General features: G+C 49.2%; 1 protein-coding gene across 21 annotated transcripts in view; it reads left to right on the plus strand.

Moving 5' to 3' along the window:
- Positions 1–13,292, plus strand: part of PTPRF (protein tyrosine phosphatase receptor type F) — a 391,730-nt gene that overhangs the window by 305,597 nt on the left and 72,841 nt on the right. For all 21 annotated transcript variants that reach the window (XM_030493851.2, XM_030493849.1, XM_030493857.2 and 18 more), the window contains 3 exons: positions 8,922–9,191; positions 11,967–12,548; positions 13,116–13,249. In XM_030493851.2, the coding sequence (XP_030349711.1) occupies positions 8,922–9,191; positions 11,967–12,548; positions 13,116–13,249 (986 nt within the window). The remainder of the gene's footprint in view (positions 1–8,921; positions 9,192–11,966; positions 12,549–13,115; positions 13,250–13,292) is intronic.

The following is a 13,292-nucleotide window of genomic DNA, read 5'->3' on the forward strand; positions in this document are numbered from 1 at the left end:
GCTGCAGGATGGTCCATGCTTGCAGCACTTGGAGTTTGTGTTGCCCTATTGTGATGTTAGTGCTGCTTTCCAGAAATGCAGCCGTTCACGGGTCTGCCTGGTTTGCCAGAAGCACTGTCCTTCCTGGGCAAGGGCAGGAAACAAATTCTCCCTATTGGGAAGAGCTGAGCAGAAGACAGAAGCCCCTTGCTGTTTGCCACGGCCAAGCAGATGTGATACGCTCCATTAAATTAGGAAATAAAGTGGTGGCTTGGGAGCAGCAATAAAGAGGTTCCCTCCTGTCACAGGGTCTCACAGGATTAAATGAGCCTTATGTTAATGTTTTGTGGACCGAGAAGTAAATCCCCTGCCTGAAGCAGGGCAGAGGAAACCTGAACCTTAAGCTAGGACTGTTTGTTTTGAGGATGTTCAGGTGGGGGGCCTCGCTGGATGTGGCCCTCGCTTATGGGCCAGTTAAACTCTGGCTTGGCTGGTTGTGGTCCCCTGATATCAGTTCAATTGAAGAAACGTAAACAACTGTTTTGCTGTTCTCCTGCAAGCTCCATTACACTTCGTAGGCCACTGTTGTAGCTCTTATTGGCAGTTTGTTGCCTGGTCTGTACCATGTCAGTGTTGGTTAAAATCCTGTCCTCTGGTTGCTGGAAATGGCTGACTATACTGTTGCACTGTATAATGCCACATGCTGTTCTCTAATTTGCAGTGTTTCTGCTGGAAAGCAAATTCTTCCCCCCACTTTCTCCTTCCCCCATCAAAAATGTGACTCATAAGCAGCCTTTAACTATCACATCCACTTCTGTATTCTCTCAGTGAGTGTTCGATTACAGATGGTACGCCACAGATCTGTAGCTGGAGTGAGGTCACTCCTGCTAGAGAAATAAGATCTCCCTTGTCTGTAAGGAAAATGCAACTAACCTTCTACTGTCTCTCCCGCAGGAACAAAAACTGGGATCTGCTCAATTTTCTCTGGGTGTTTTTGTCCTTCTGGTTTCTTGTCCATCTCTCACTCGCAGCACAGTGTACCAATAAGGCTCTCCCGAAACTGAGCCCAGCTGAGACTGCGCATGTCTGTCACTTGCCTAATACCTCTCTGCTGCATTTAGCTCTTTCTTTGGAGAGGGGGAACAACTCTTCATGGTAGAAGATTTTCCATTCACCACTTGGAACATTTCTTTCATACTTGATAAAATTCAGATCTACGTATATGCTCTTCCCAGTGTGTGGTCAATGGTTTTAAAGTGCCTTTGCCATCATCTTTATAGCTGGAGTGGGTGTGTGGGAGCACGTCAGCCTGTGTGATGGCTGGAGTCCCTTGCTCTGTGCGTGTGTGCGAGTGCTTTGCACATGTAGATATGTCTGTGCTTCCAGCACCTGGCCCAGCACGGGGCTGCCCCGAAGCACCCTCCATGTGAGTATGTGTGGGACGTGCAGTCCCCTCCACCCTGCCTCAAGGAGTGGTGAGCAGGTCGGTGGGGCTCCCTGCTCCTGGCCAGAGTGGTGTGAGCGTGGCACACTCTTGTCCACAACATGGAGTGGTGTGTGTGCATGGTGGGAAGTCATGGCTGACCTCTGTAGTCTTGTCTTGTCGTTTCAGTGGTGTGCGGACAGATGAAGCTTGGCCTGTTTTTACTCTCTGTGTTTTTCCTTGTCTTTTTTTATTCCCTCCTCATCTTCATCGCACTCTGCCATCAAACAAAACAAACTTTCATCTCTCAGATCAGCGAGAAGGTTGGTCCTTTTCACTTCTTATCCATCTACAGTACGCCACGTCAGATGGGACTTTCCAGTAGGGAGAGGAGAGCCATCTCCAAGAGGGGAGGGTGTCCTACAGACTCTGGCTCCCTTCCGGGCACAGCCACAGTGTGCCTGATGAAATCTGCTTACTGTTTGCTGTGGCTCTGGTGATGGCATTGACACTTTGCTTGCATGTCTTTGTTGCTTAAGAGTTAAAATGCACATAATATATTCTGCATGCAAATACCAGCCAGGGCACCTTTGTTCAAAGACAGGGTGGGAAGAATTGCATGCTACTGTATGTGGGGTCCTTCTCTAACCCATTACCTGTGCTAGGTGCCAGTATAATACCTATAAAATGCTGCAGCTTTCTGGCCGGAGATCAAGAGCAGTCTTTGGAAGCAGAGATCAGAATGATCTCCAGTCCCCTCGCAAGCTGCTAGAAGAGAGCAGGTTCCTCAATTTCTCCTGTAGCTGTAAGTTTTCACTTTCTCTAGAGGCAGAAAGCTTACTTTTCATCTCAGCTGGAGAAGAACCCAGCGTGCTGCCTTCCTTTGCCACAGGGCAGCAGGGGCAGCTGGCTGAGAGATGTGAGGCCCTCGTGCTGAGGCAGCTTCCTGGCTCCACTGCAGTCCCTACTCTGGGGGCAGCCAGTTCTCCATGCTCGGACAAGGGCCCTTTGCATGAGCAGGTCTGCCTCTCCTTTCTTCCCTGGGGCTGGATCTTCCTCTTGCTGGCAGGAGAGCAGGGAGCTCTGGCAGTGGCCCCAGCCTTACCGTGGATGGCTCAGGGAGGCCCATGGCAATGAGCACAGGAGCTCAAAGCCGCTCAGCAAAACCTGATTTGTGCTTTGCCCTGCTTTGTCCTGCTGCCCTCAAAAAGCCAGAAGTGAATAAAGGACAATCGTGAAAGGCAACTCCAGCTTTTAAATTAAATCTAGCTCCAGACCTTACTCGAGGCACTCCTGATTTCATGCTGAGGAATGCAGGTGGTTTTGGCAGAAGTCCTTGAACTCCTTCACCAAGCAGGTACCATGTGAGTCTGTCCCTCCACACACTGCAGGAGAGGGACCCTTGCAGCGGCTCTCCAGCTCAGAGCTTCTTCCAGGGAGAACCCCGGCTCCTCTCACAAGTACCACTGAGCAGCTGCATCAGTTGATCTTACAATCATCATTGCAACAAGTTTTAACAAGTTGTCATAGTGGTTGTTCCAGTACACTGACTTCACTCCTGTTTCTCTCCCTGGAACGTGCTCTCATTTAGATTGTACTGAGGCACAGGGCCCTTGTTGTTTACCCTCTAAAAATAGATTTCATAGAGGATAAAATTACCTGAGCCCAAGACAGTGATGAAAAATGAGAACAAGGAAGAAAAGAGAAGAAATTAAAGCTAAGGCCCAAAGCCTCCCAGATTTCAGTAAATTTGGAGCACTGCTGTGATGGCTCAGGCACCTCTGGAGAATGAACCTTTGACAGGGCACTTAAACGTTTTAGCCGCATGGTTTAGCTGAGGGGAGGCAGCTGAGAATGGATATAAGCCAGCAGGAGTGGATAATTTCTCATTCTTTGTGTCAACCCCTCCTTCCCACCCCACCAAAAATACCCACATACACAAATATTTAATGGGAAGCCAGGAATTAGTTTCTAAATATTCCTTTGGGATTTGCCGTGCTTATAATTTGTTTGGCACTGATAATTACATCTTACATTTTTCCAGCTTTACTTAAAACTGTGTACTGCTAACCCATGCATTTAATTATTGCTCTGTGACTGCTACAAGGTTATTTATTAACGAGTTATTTTATCTTGATACAGTGGATCTTTTCTCTTATTTCCCTCCTTAATGTTGTGTTATTTTCATCAGAGAAATTTCAGAGAGCGAATGCAAATTGCATAGCTCCACAATCTTGCTCTCCCTTACTTTGCTATTAGTATGTCAGCATGCTGAATGCTGATGTGTCTCCAATGCTGCACCACTGTAATGATATATCCTCTTTTATATGTGGTTGTCAGCGCAAATAATTAGACCTAAAAGTTATAGCTGAAATATAATCCAAAAATGGCAAGGCCCTGTTTTGGAAATTGTCTATAAAATGTCAGCACTCAAGGATGCATTGGGAGCATAAATAGTACAGCATTGTTTGAGCACAAGATTAGACTGTAAATGCATTTTTTCTGGTTCCAATTTTTCCTCTCCTGCTGTTGATTCTGTCAATAGATTGTGAGACTAGCAACTGCCTTTCCATTTGAAGTCCTTCTTTAAAATGATAACATGAGGGCGAGATGAAGGGTGTCTACAGATGAGTAAACCATGCAGACTGATGATCATGTTTGAGGATATCTCCTAAATTCATTCCTTCCCGATTCGAAGGAGGTGGTTCCTGAGGAAGGCGGGAGTTCTGGCCAGGGTAGCAGTGTGGCTAGGGCAGGAGCACACCCCGTGCAAGCACAGATCCTCCAGCTTGTCTGGCTGGAGTAATGAAATAGGGCAGCCTCACCTTCTCAAAGATGTGGCCCTGTGTGACTCTCTACTAGTCATCCCTGTTGGGAGGTTGGAGCAGAGCCCTCCAAACTTGCCTTTGCTGTGCTATAGGCCAGGGAGGAGCAGCACAGCCCAAGCAGCAATAGTCCTCCTTCAGAGCAAACAGGTCTTCAGGCTGCTGCTCCTTTGTGCAGAAGAAGAGTAAAGGGGAGAGGATGTAAGGATAGTGGAGCAGGATCAAAGCAGCTGAGTGCAGAAGCATGCAGAGCACAGGCACAGCTCTCCATCGCCATGGGGAAGCACGCAGTGAGCCTGTGATGGGGGTGCCAGGAAAGGGGAAGATGAAGCCCAGAGTTAGACAGATACCAGGGAAGCATGGTGAGAAGGAAACTCAGAGGCAAGTGCAGACACTAGAGTTCCCTGCATCTCTGCAAGCTGGAGGAAGGGGCTTTAGCATTGTCATTTGCTCAGCTGTACTGTGGCCAAGACAGCCAGCAGGGAAAAGCAATTTGGTTTCCCCTTCCCTAGCACAACCACACAGTTTTGGAAGCATGGGCAGTCCTCCTGGCACTGTTGTGTTTCCAGCAGAGTCTTGCTGTATGCCAGCAGTGTCTCAGCACGCAAGAGAGAGGCCAACAGCAGCGGCTTGTGAGCCCTGAGCACTCATGCCCAGACCTCAGCCTACAAATCTTGCAGACAGTAGCAGGGAGGGGGGGTCCCTCTTCTCCAAAGGGGTAACATCACCCTCAGAGGGAACCTGAGCCTTTAGGAAACAGCCACTCCTGTGGTGAAAGGAGCCGGGCAATCAATTCATGCTCTTTGGTCTCAAGGCAAGGAATGTGCATGTTAAGGCATGCTGAATTATTAACGTTTCTCAATCTCAACCTTTGTGGCTCTTGTGTTGCCTGCTTCCCTCCTTCCTCCCCATGGTTCCCCCAGTGAGTGGAGAACCAGTCTCCATGCTGTCCTTTCTCCCTGTCCTGTGGGATCCAGGGCACGGCTCAGGTTGCGCTGCACTGCTCACCGCTCTGGGGTTTCACTTCACTTCCCAAGGAACACTCTCTACCAGGAGGCGTGCTGAATAGTGGAGCAGCACAGAGCCCTTGCGGTGCCTATTCTTGGGATGAATGACAATGAATCTCATTTTTGACAGTCTGTTGGTTTAACTAAACCTCTGAATTATACTATTGTCCATTGAAATCATTTTAGTGTTCACAGCAATTTTTCCTGTGCTGTCCCTGCAAAGCCTCCAAACCACCTTCTCTGATCTTTATCCAAAAAGATTAAAAAAAAAAAAAAAAATTGCAAATTCTTGTCAAGAAAACTGTAATAAAAAGGGAAATTTCATTGCTGCAATAAATGAAGAACAACAAAATTTTCCGGAGCACTTAAGGTAGCATCATGGGCTGTGCTAGCCCATATGATTTGACTTGTAAATTAGACAGAAATTCTAAGAATGCTGCTTTTTGAGGAGTTGTACTGATTTAAATTATTACCAGACTCTTATGCTAGAAAAGCAAGCAACTTAAATCACTGGCTTGAGCCTGAGGAATGTGTTGATGGTGCTCCGCAAGCTGCTATGAGAGCTCTGCCAGCCTTCACTAATGCTAACTGACAGCATCTCCTCTTCTCCATCCATACTGACTGGGACAAGAAGCTGCCAATTATCCCCTGAGCGGATGGGAGGCTGATGGAGCCTGTCCCTCCCTTTGTACACGCTCCTGCCACAGGATTGTCCAGGCCAGATCTCTCACCAAAGGCATTGCCCCAGTGCCCTCCCACCTCCCGTGTTGAGAGCTGACCCTACACATGGCATCCATTTTTAGCAGCTGCGGTGCCTTGGGCACCGCTGTTCTCTGGTGCAGAGCTACAAGCCCATCTTAGCAGCTCTGCCGGTGTGCTGTCCAGGGGAGGCTGGCTCAGACATGCTGGGTCACAAAAATACACCACGGAGACCTGTTTAACCTCTCATCTGTTGCCACACTTGAGAGCTGAGGCCCCCACAGCTTCCTGGCATGTCTCAGGCTGTGGTACACAGGACACGTGGCCCCTGTCGAGGTTGGCGATGCTGCAGCCTCTCCATCCTCCCATACGGTTTGGTCTGCAGGAGAGTTTTCCCTGCCATTCATCCCTTCTCTAGGCACATGAACACACCGACCATCTCTGCTGTTCCCCTGTGGGTAGGACAGGGCAGAGCCACTTCTGAAGGGGCTCAGCCCTGCCCTTCACCCTGCAAAGCGCTGCTGAGAGAGCTCCTTTGAAGTGCATCTCCCCTGTGCTGTCCACAGGGGAGAAAGGGGCAGTCAGCTGCTGGCTTCTCTGGGGAGAGATGGCTGCAGCCACTGCCTCTACAGGACACATCAAGGGGGACATGGCACAGGTGGGGCTCAGGCTGGACCCAGGAGCACCCTGAAAGCAGTGCTTGGCACAGTGCAGGGTAAGGGGAGTCTGCAGCAGGCTCTGCTGCCTTTGGTCTCACAAGGCTGGGAGTCAGAATCTGTTTGTGCATGTTGGGCTATGACCTTCCTGCATGGCCTCTTGTCCTCCAGTCTTTTTGTCTTCCCATGTCCCTGTGTGTGAGTTCCTGTGTCCCTTCCCTCTCCCTGTCCTGCCCTTGCACTGCTTTCTCTCTGGCTCTGTAGTGGCCTCCGGTACCTGTTTGCCTGGTGCATGTGTGAGTGCTCTGTGCACACCTATGGCTTTATCCTCGAAGTTTGCTCCTTTTTATTTTAATACAGTATGGGTGGGTTTGATCCTTGGATGGGAATGGAAACTGAACAGCTTCTACCTGGAATAATTCAACACCATATTCATTGGAAAATGAAACCTGACTCTTAACGAATGGTGCTGGGATGCTTTGGTTGGAAATAACACGCCATCATGTTAAACCATTGCCATGTCCATCAGGTGAACTCTGTATTCTCATGACTGCGTAGCACTTGAGTACACTTTCAGTTCTGTCTCGTTTGGGGAGCACTGCCCCATCAGTCAGGTAACGCCTCACTGGCAATTGCTCATGTAGCTATTGATTTGAGATTTAATAATTGATTAAAAGAAACAACCAGCAAGACTTTGGATTTAGACATTCAAAGAAGGAGGAAAAAAAAAAAAAAGAAAGGCAAGTTATCCTTCCCCTGGCTGGTAAGGAGCTAATGAGCCCTGTTTTGTCACCGAGACGATGTGTAGTACACACACGATGTTGACAGTATTGTCTAATTTATCACGAAGTCTTAGCTCTGGTGTACATGCTAGCATCGGGGCTTCTGTGTTCAGTCTATTTCTGCGAGCCTGTTGCTTTGGGGATGAGTCATCAAAGAGAGCACTAGTGAAATTTGATTTGGGGAGAGTCAGCTTGGCGAGCAGAGCTGACACCTCTGTGGCTCACCGGGCTGTCAGCAGCTTTACCGCCTGCGGAGACACCGTGGTAGCGGGAGCCAGGCCAGCAGAGCCATGTCCCCCTGGTCCCGCAGCGCCCGTGGGGCCGGTTGTGCCTGTGGCGTGTTGTGAGCTGGCACCGCTCCGGCTCCTGCCCCATTTCCACCTGCCCCCAGCACCGTGGCTCTTGGCCGCTCCACCAGCCTGATGCACTGATGGAGGAGCGTAATTGGCAGGAAAAGGCTCCTCGGGAGCTGATCAGTCGTGAACCCGACCGATGCTCTGGGGCTGCCTTTCTGGTGGAGGAGGCTAGAACAGAGCAGGGCTGCTGGGCGAGACACGTTCGAGCAGTTTCCTTTTTTAACTACAGACTAAAATGGGCTTGCCCAGAGGAGACAAAGATTTACCGAGCACAGTTGTTTCTCTACCCTTGCTTAAATAGGCCCATAACACTAACCCTGAAGAAGGGGCCTCTATTTCTCAGTGTCATTTTCCTGACAGGAATGCATATGGCAGGCAGCTTTAGAGCTTTATTGTAGCTGAGAGTTGCTTACAAATAAGCCTTGAATGAAATACCCAGAAAGGGATTGATATGAAGAGAAGCTGTGCAATGAAATAAGGAGGAATACATCTCCCGAAGTGCTGCCACAAAGGTGGGAAGGGTTCTGCCAGCCCTGCTCTCTTCTGTCAAAATGGATATGATCTCACATCTGTCAGGATTAGTTCTCTCCTGCCCAGCAAGGTGATCTGTTCGGGCCCTGACAATGTCATGCAGCTCTGGTGACTATTTTTTGTGAGCCAAGGTAGAACCTGAGTTACATTTTGAAAGGAATTATATTTTATTTAGCAGCGCATGTGTGCTAATTCCAAAAGAAACCTTTCTGCTGCTCCTGCCCAAACCCTCTGAGGTTTAGGGGACGGGTTGCTTTACTCTAGAGCTAATAAATTGAGCAGGTAATTCCGTTTTACAGAGCTTCAGTGGGCCCTGCACAGAGAGAGTGTGTGACTGGCATTTGTGCATGCTCTCTAATTAGAGGAATGTAATTTAAATGGAGGAATGTTTCATGTTAGTAATATGATTTCAAAAGGCTATGTTTGGAGGGAATGGATTGAGCCATCCCTTAATGAGTTCTTCTAATAAGATGCCAGTGGCTAAGGAAGGAGAGCAAAGTGTGTGCAATTTGGCAAAGCAGGGAACAGCTTTTGCACTTAATTTTATCTGTCACGAGGGATAGACAGGCAAAACTATTGTACCCCCCTCACGTACCACCGCAATGCAACTGAGCGCTCTCTGCTGGTTCTGTGACCCTACTAGCTGTCTCCTTCTTGTTTCAGTGCGGCGTGTTGCTCCTCGATTCTCTATCCCTCCGAGCAACCATGAGGTGATGCCTGGGGGGAGCGTGAACCTCACATGCGTGGCAGTAGGTGCTCCAATGCCCTACGTGAAGTGGATGGCTGGTGTGGAGGAACTGACCAAAGAGGATGAGATGCCCGTCGGTAGGAATGTCCTGGAGCTGAACAACATCATGCAGTCTGCCAACTACACCTGCGTGGCCATCTCTTCCCTCGGCATGATCGAAGCCACGGCCCAGATCACTGTCAAAGGTAAGCAATTACTCCTTGTGGTGCTTCTGATTGGATTTCAACAGTGAAGCCCTTTGCCAAAGTGTCACTGGGTGCAGAAATTGACTGCAGTCTTCTGTGACTTTTCCACCTTGGAAGGGAGGAACCCAAAGCCACAACTTTGTTTTTTCCTGCTCACAGCGTAGTATTTGCTTTGAAGGTCATTTCCACATATTTCCACATACACGTGGCATTATGGGAGACAGGCTTGTGTCAGGCTGGGTCCTTGTTACACCACGAGGGGACCTCATCAAGCCTGTGTTCATTCAGCAATTTCTGGCTTGTTCTGTGTATCAGCAGGATCAGCACAGCGGTAGGCCATAGGCTGTCCTGGGGAGGGGGCCTGTGGATGTCTGCAGTCAAAGAGCTGTTTGCACAGAAATGTCCTCTTGCAAAAAGGGTGGGACAAGAAGGTTCATCTCAGCAATGTGAAGTGTCTGTGGGCCTCACCAGAATGAGCATTCCTGCCCTCCCCTTGCAGGGAGGAGCTGTCTGTGCTTGTTTTTTAACTGTTGTGTATTCCTCTGACAATTTTCTCTTTTCCCCCTTACTGCTCTGCCTTTTTCCATTTCTCTATCTTTTGTAGCTGTCCTTAAGGCATACTTCCTGCTGCCATTTCACAGGTAGCTTTGCCCCAAAGAGGACGTTACTGCTGATTGCTGACCACAGGGCAGCCCATCCAGACAGCTCTGTAATGGGAGGCTGAAGCACGTGTCCTGCCTTTCCCATCTGGGATCAAGCAGGTCCACACTATCCCTTTCCTCCTCTGTTTACAGTTGATTTGTAGCTCAGGTTTCCACAGATGCGTCATCTTCTGAGTCTGTCTGTTCTCTCTGTTCTTGCAGGACCCCTCCTGCTCTATGGCCACCTCTAGCATCGAGTTCCTGCTTGAACAAATCACAGAACTGAGTGTTAGCCCTCTCTGACCTGAAGATTAACAGCAAATTCTCTTTTCCCTGGTGCTGGTCAGAGGATGCTTTTAACCTTAGCTGTACAGTGCTCCCTTTACTCATGGTGCCTGCTTGTCAGTACCTTTTCCAGCTCCTGTTTTCTTACACAGCACAGGGGTTGCCTTGGTTATAGTACCTACTCAAGAGTGTATAAAAGAAAGGGGCATGATGGGGAGGTGGTTTGGACATGGAGGGAGGAGGTGGCAACTGCATCATTACCCTGATGGTTCCCAGTATTTACCTCTTTGTATCTGGGACAGCTCTGCCTCACTCCCTCTTTGGCTGACATGATGCCCACTGCCACCCCAGGACTGCTCAGCTCCTTTAGCCCTTTGCCTTCCTCCTTGTTTCTCTTGTCTGTCTTTTCTGCACCTTCACTCTGGATATATGACTGCCTCTGACCCTAATTCCTTCATCCAGTGTTGCTTCTCCTGTGCTTGCTGGAAAATAGACAGTTGGCAGGGTTAGACAAGAGAAGCGCAATGACAGAGCTAATTGCAGTGAGTGCATCACAGGTACGAGGCCTGTCCCTTGCTCACATACAGGCTGCACACCCACGAACTGGCAAGAGTCAAGCTTCCAAAGGCAAGGGTGGATGAGTGTCATCTGTCCTTGAAAGCCTGAGGGAGGCTGCCAATTTCTTGGATGCTCTAGGATATGTGTTGCTTCAAGCTGTAATATTGGGCAGGATATTTGCCCTCCCTGAGTCCTCCATGGGTAGATGTGTGGTGTCTGGTTGTGGGTTGCATGCCTTTCCCTCCCACGCCAGTCCAGTCCTCACCGAACTCCCAGTGTTCATGTTGCAGTAGCACTGGAAAAAGCATCTTCCTCAGCACTCCTGTGCTGTAGAGCCTGCCCTCCTCAGCTGAACCACGTGGAAACTGGAAACCTGTTGGCTTTGCCAAAGAATTAAATACTTGAGGATCTTAATTTGAGCTTAGCATTTTCCTAGTTTGTCAAGCACAGCTGCATTACAAGTCACTAATGACTTTGACTAGAGTGGTTCGTAGGAGGTTTAAACTTACTGTAGACTTTAATTCAGTCATTGTCTTAAAGTATTTGTGTACTCCGCAAATCTCTCTCTCACACTCATTCTCTTTCTTTGTTCTTTTGGTAAAATGGCAAATCCGGAAATGTTTGCTTGCAGTAGTTGCGTTCTCATTAACACTTCAGAGATGTCGGTGTCACAGAGTTCCTGTGTAACAGTTTATTGTCTGGTTGCAGTTTGACACACCACCCAGTGAAATAGTGGATGGGAAAGTTGGTAATTTCTCTGGCTGTATCCCTCTTGCATGTGTTGTAATACTTAAAAGACATTCCCCCGTCAACCCATCTAACAGCACTGTCCATGAATTCCCTATGGCCTAAGATGCTGTCTCTGTGGAAGCAGGAGCATAACTGCAGATTACCTGTGGTGCTCTGATTGCTTTACTGTATCCCTTGTAAACCAGTTGTACACCTGGCTCCTGGGGCCAGCCTAGCCCAGCAAGCACCTTCCCACTGCCAGCTGAACCCCCATGACAGAAACATTCCTGCATCCCCATTGAATTACCTTTATTTAGCCTGCTGCTGGTAAGTGCGTCAAGCACGTCTAATAACATGATTGCTCTGTTTATCCTTCCATTAAGAACCACTTCAAGCAATATATGGTAATATAAAAATGCATGTTGTAGAGTATGAAATGATTTCTGCCTTTTAAAGAAGAATGTTAATGGGAGGTGGCAGCTCCATTTTTATCCCCGTGCACATTGCAGGGTTTGAGCTGACTGAATTATTTAAATCACACCTCTTTGCCTTCCGATTGCAGCACTGCCAAAACCTCCAACAGAGCCATTAGTGACTGAAACGACAGCTACCAGTGTGACCCTCACCTGGGATTCAGGCAACTCCGACCCCATTTCATATTACGTCATCCAGTACAAGCCCAAATCCTTGGAGGGTCAGTTCCAGGAGGTGGATGGTGTGGCAACAACCCGCTACAGCATAGGTGGGCTCAGCCCTTTCTCGGAGTATGAGTTCCGGGTCATCGCAGTCAATAACATTGGCAGGGGTCCTCCCAGTGAGCTGGTCGAGGCCCGGACAGGAGAACAAGCTCCTTCAAGTCCACCCCTCAAAGTCCAGGCACGGATGCTGAGCGCCAGCACCATGCTGGTCCAGTGGGAGCAGCCAGAGGAGCCAAATGGACAGATCCGAGGGTACCGCGTTTACTATACCACCGACCCGCATCTGCCTTTGAGCATGTGGCAGAAACACAACACTGATGACAGTCACCTCACCACCGTTGGGAGCCTCATCACAGGGACCACGTACAGCATCCGTGTCCTGGCCTTTACTTCAGTGGGTGATGGACCCCCCTCGGACATCATCCAGGTCAAAACGCAGCAAGGGGGTATGTATGGAGTGAGGCGCTATGGCTCCATGTGCACCTCAGACGTGTGCGGCTCAGCTGTGTGTCTGATCTGCACCAGGCATCACAACTGCACTTGGTGATCAAACGGTTGCATGTCAGAGTGGCATCCCCACCCCACAGCTATCAGATTTAAGCTGTCAGCTTGTCTTGGGTAGTTGGTATCAATCTCTGCAAGTAACTCAGCCCATGGTTTTGTCTGGGATACAGTGGCTAAAAATGTGATGCGAGGTCCTGAGCATGGATGTTGGCATCTATGTAACTGTGCTGGACCCTTCTGGGGTCTGAGTACGCATGTGGAAAGAAGGAGCTGGGATGCAGTCAGGGGCTGGAAGTGAACATGATTCCCATAGTCACCTGCCTGGGTCCCAAAGGTGCTTGCTTTTTGCCTGGATTGTTCCAGGAGCACAATATGGGGGAAAGGGAGGAAGGGAGAGTCCAGAAGGAATGAAAGAGGATCCTCGCAAGGTGAAACACAAATTCTGCAAAGCCGTGGGACTCCTTTGCCTGCATATGCCTCCTGGCACTAACCATGTGTTTGGTCCCCAGTTCCTGCTCAGCCAGCTGACTTCCAGGCAGAAGCAGAGTCTGATACCCGCATCCTGTTGACGTGGCTGCCTGCCTCTCAGGAACGCATTACCAAATACGAGCTGCTGTACTGGGAAGGGGAGGATGGCACCCAGGTGAGGATCCTGCCTCTGCATCAGCAGCACTTGGGGCCAGACA

Source organism: Strigops habroptila, chromosome 8, assembly GCF_004027225.2.
Source record: "Strigops habroptila isolate Jane chromosome 8, bStrHab1.2.pri, whole genome shotgun sequence".
NCBI classification, from domain to species: domain Eukaryota; kingdom Metazoa; phylum Chordata; class Aves; order Psittaciformes; family Psittacidae; genus Strigops; species Strigops habroptila.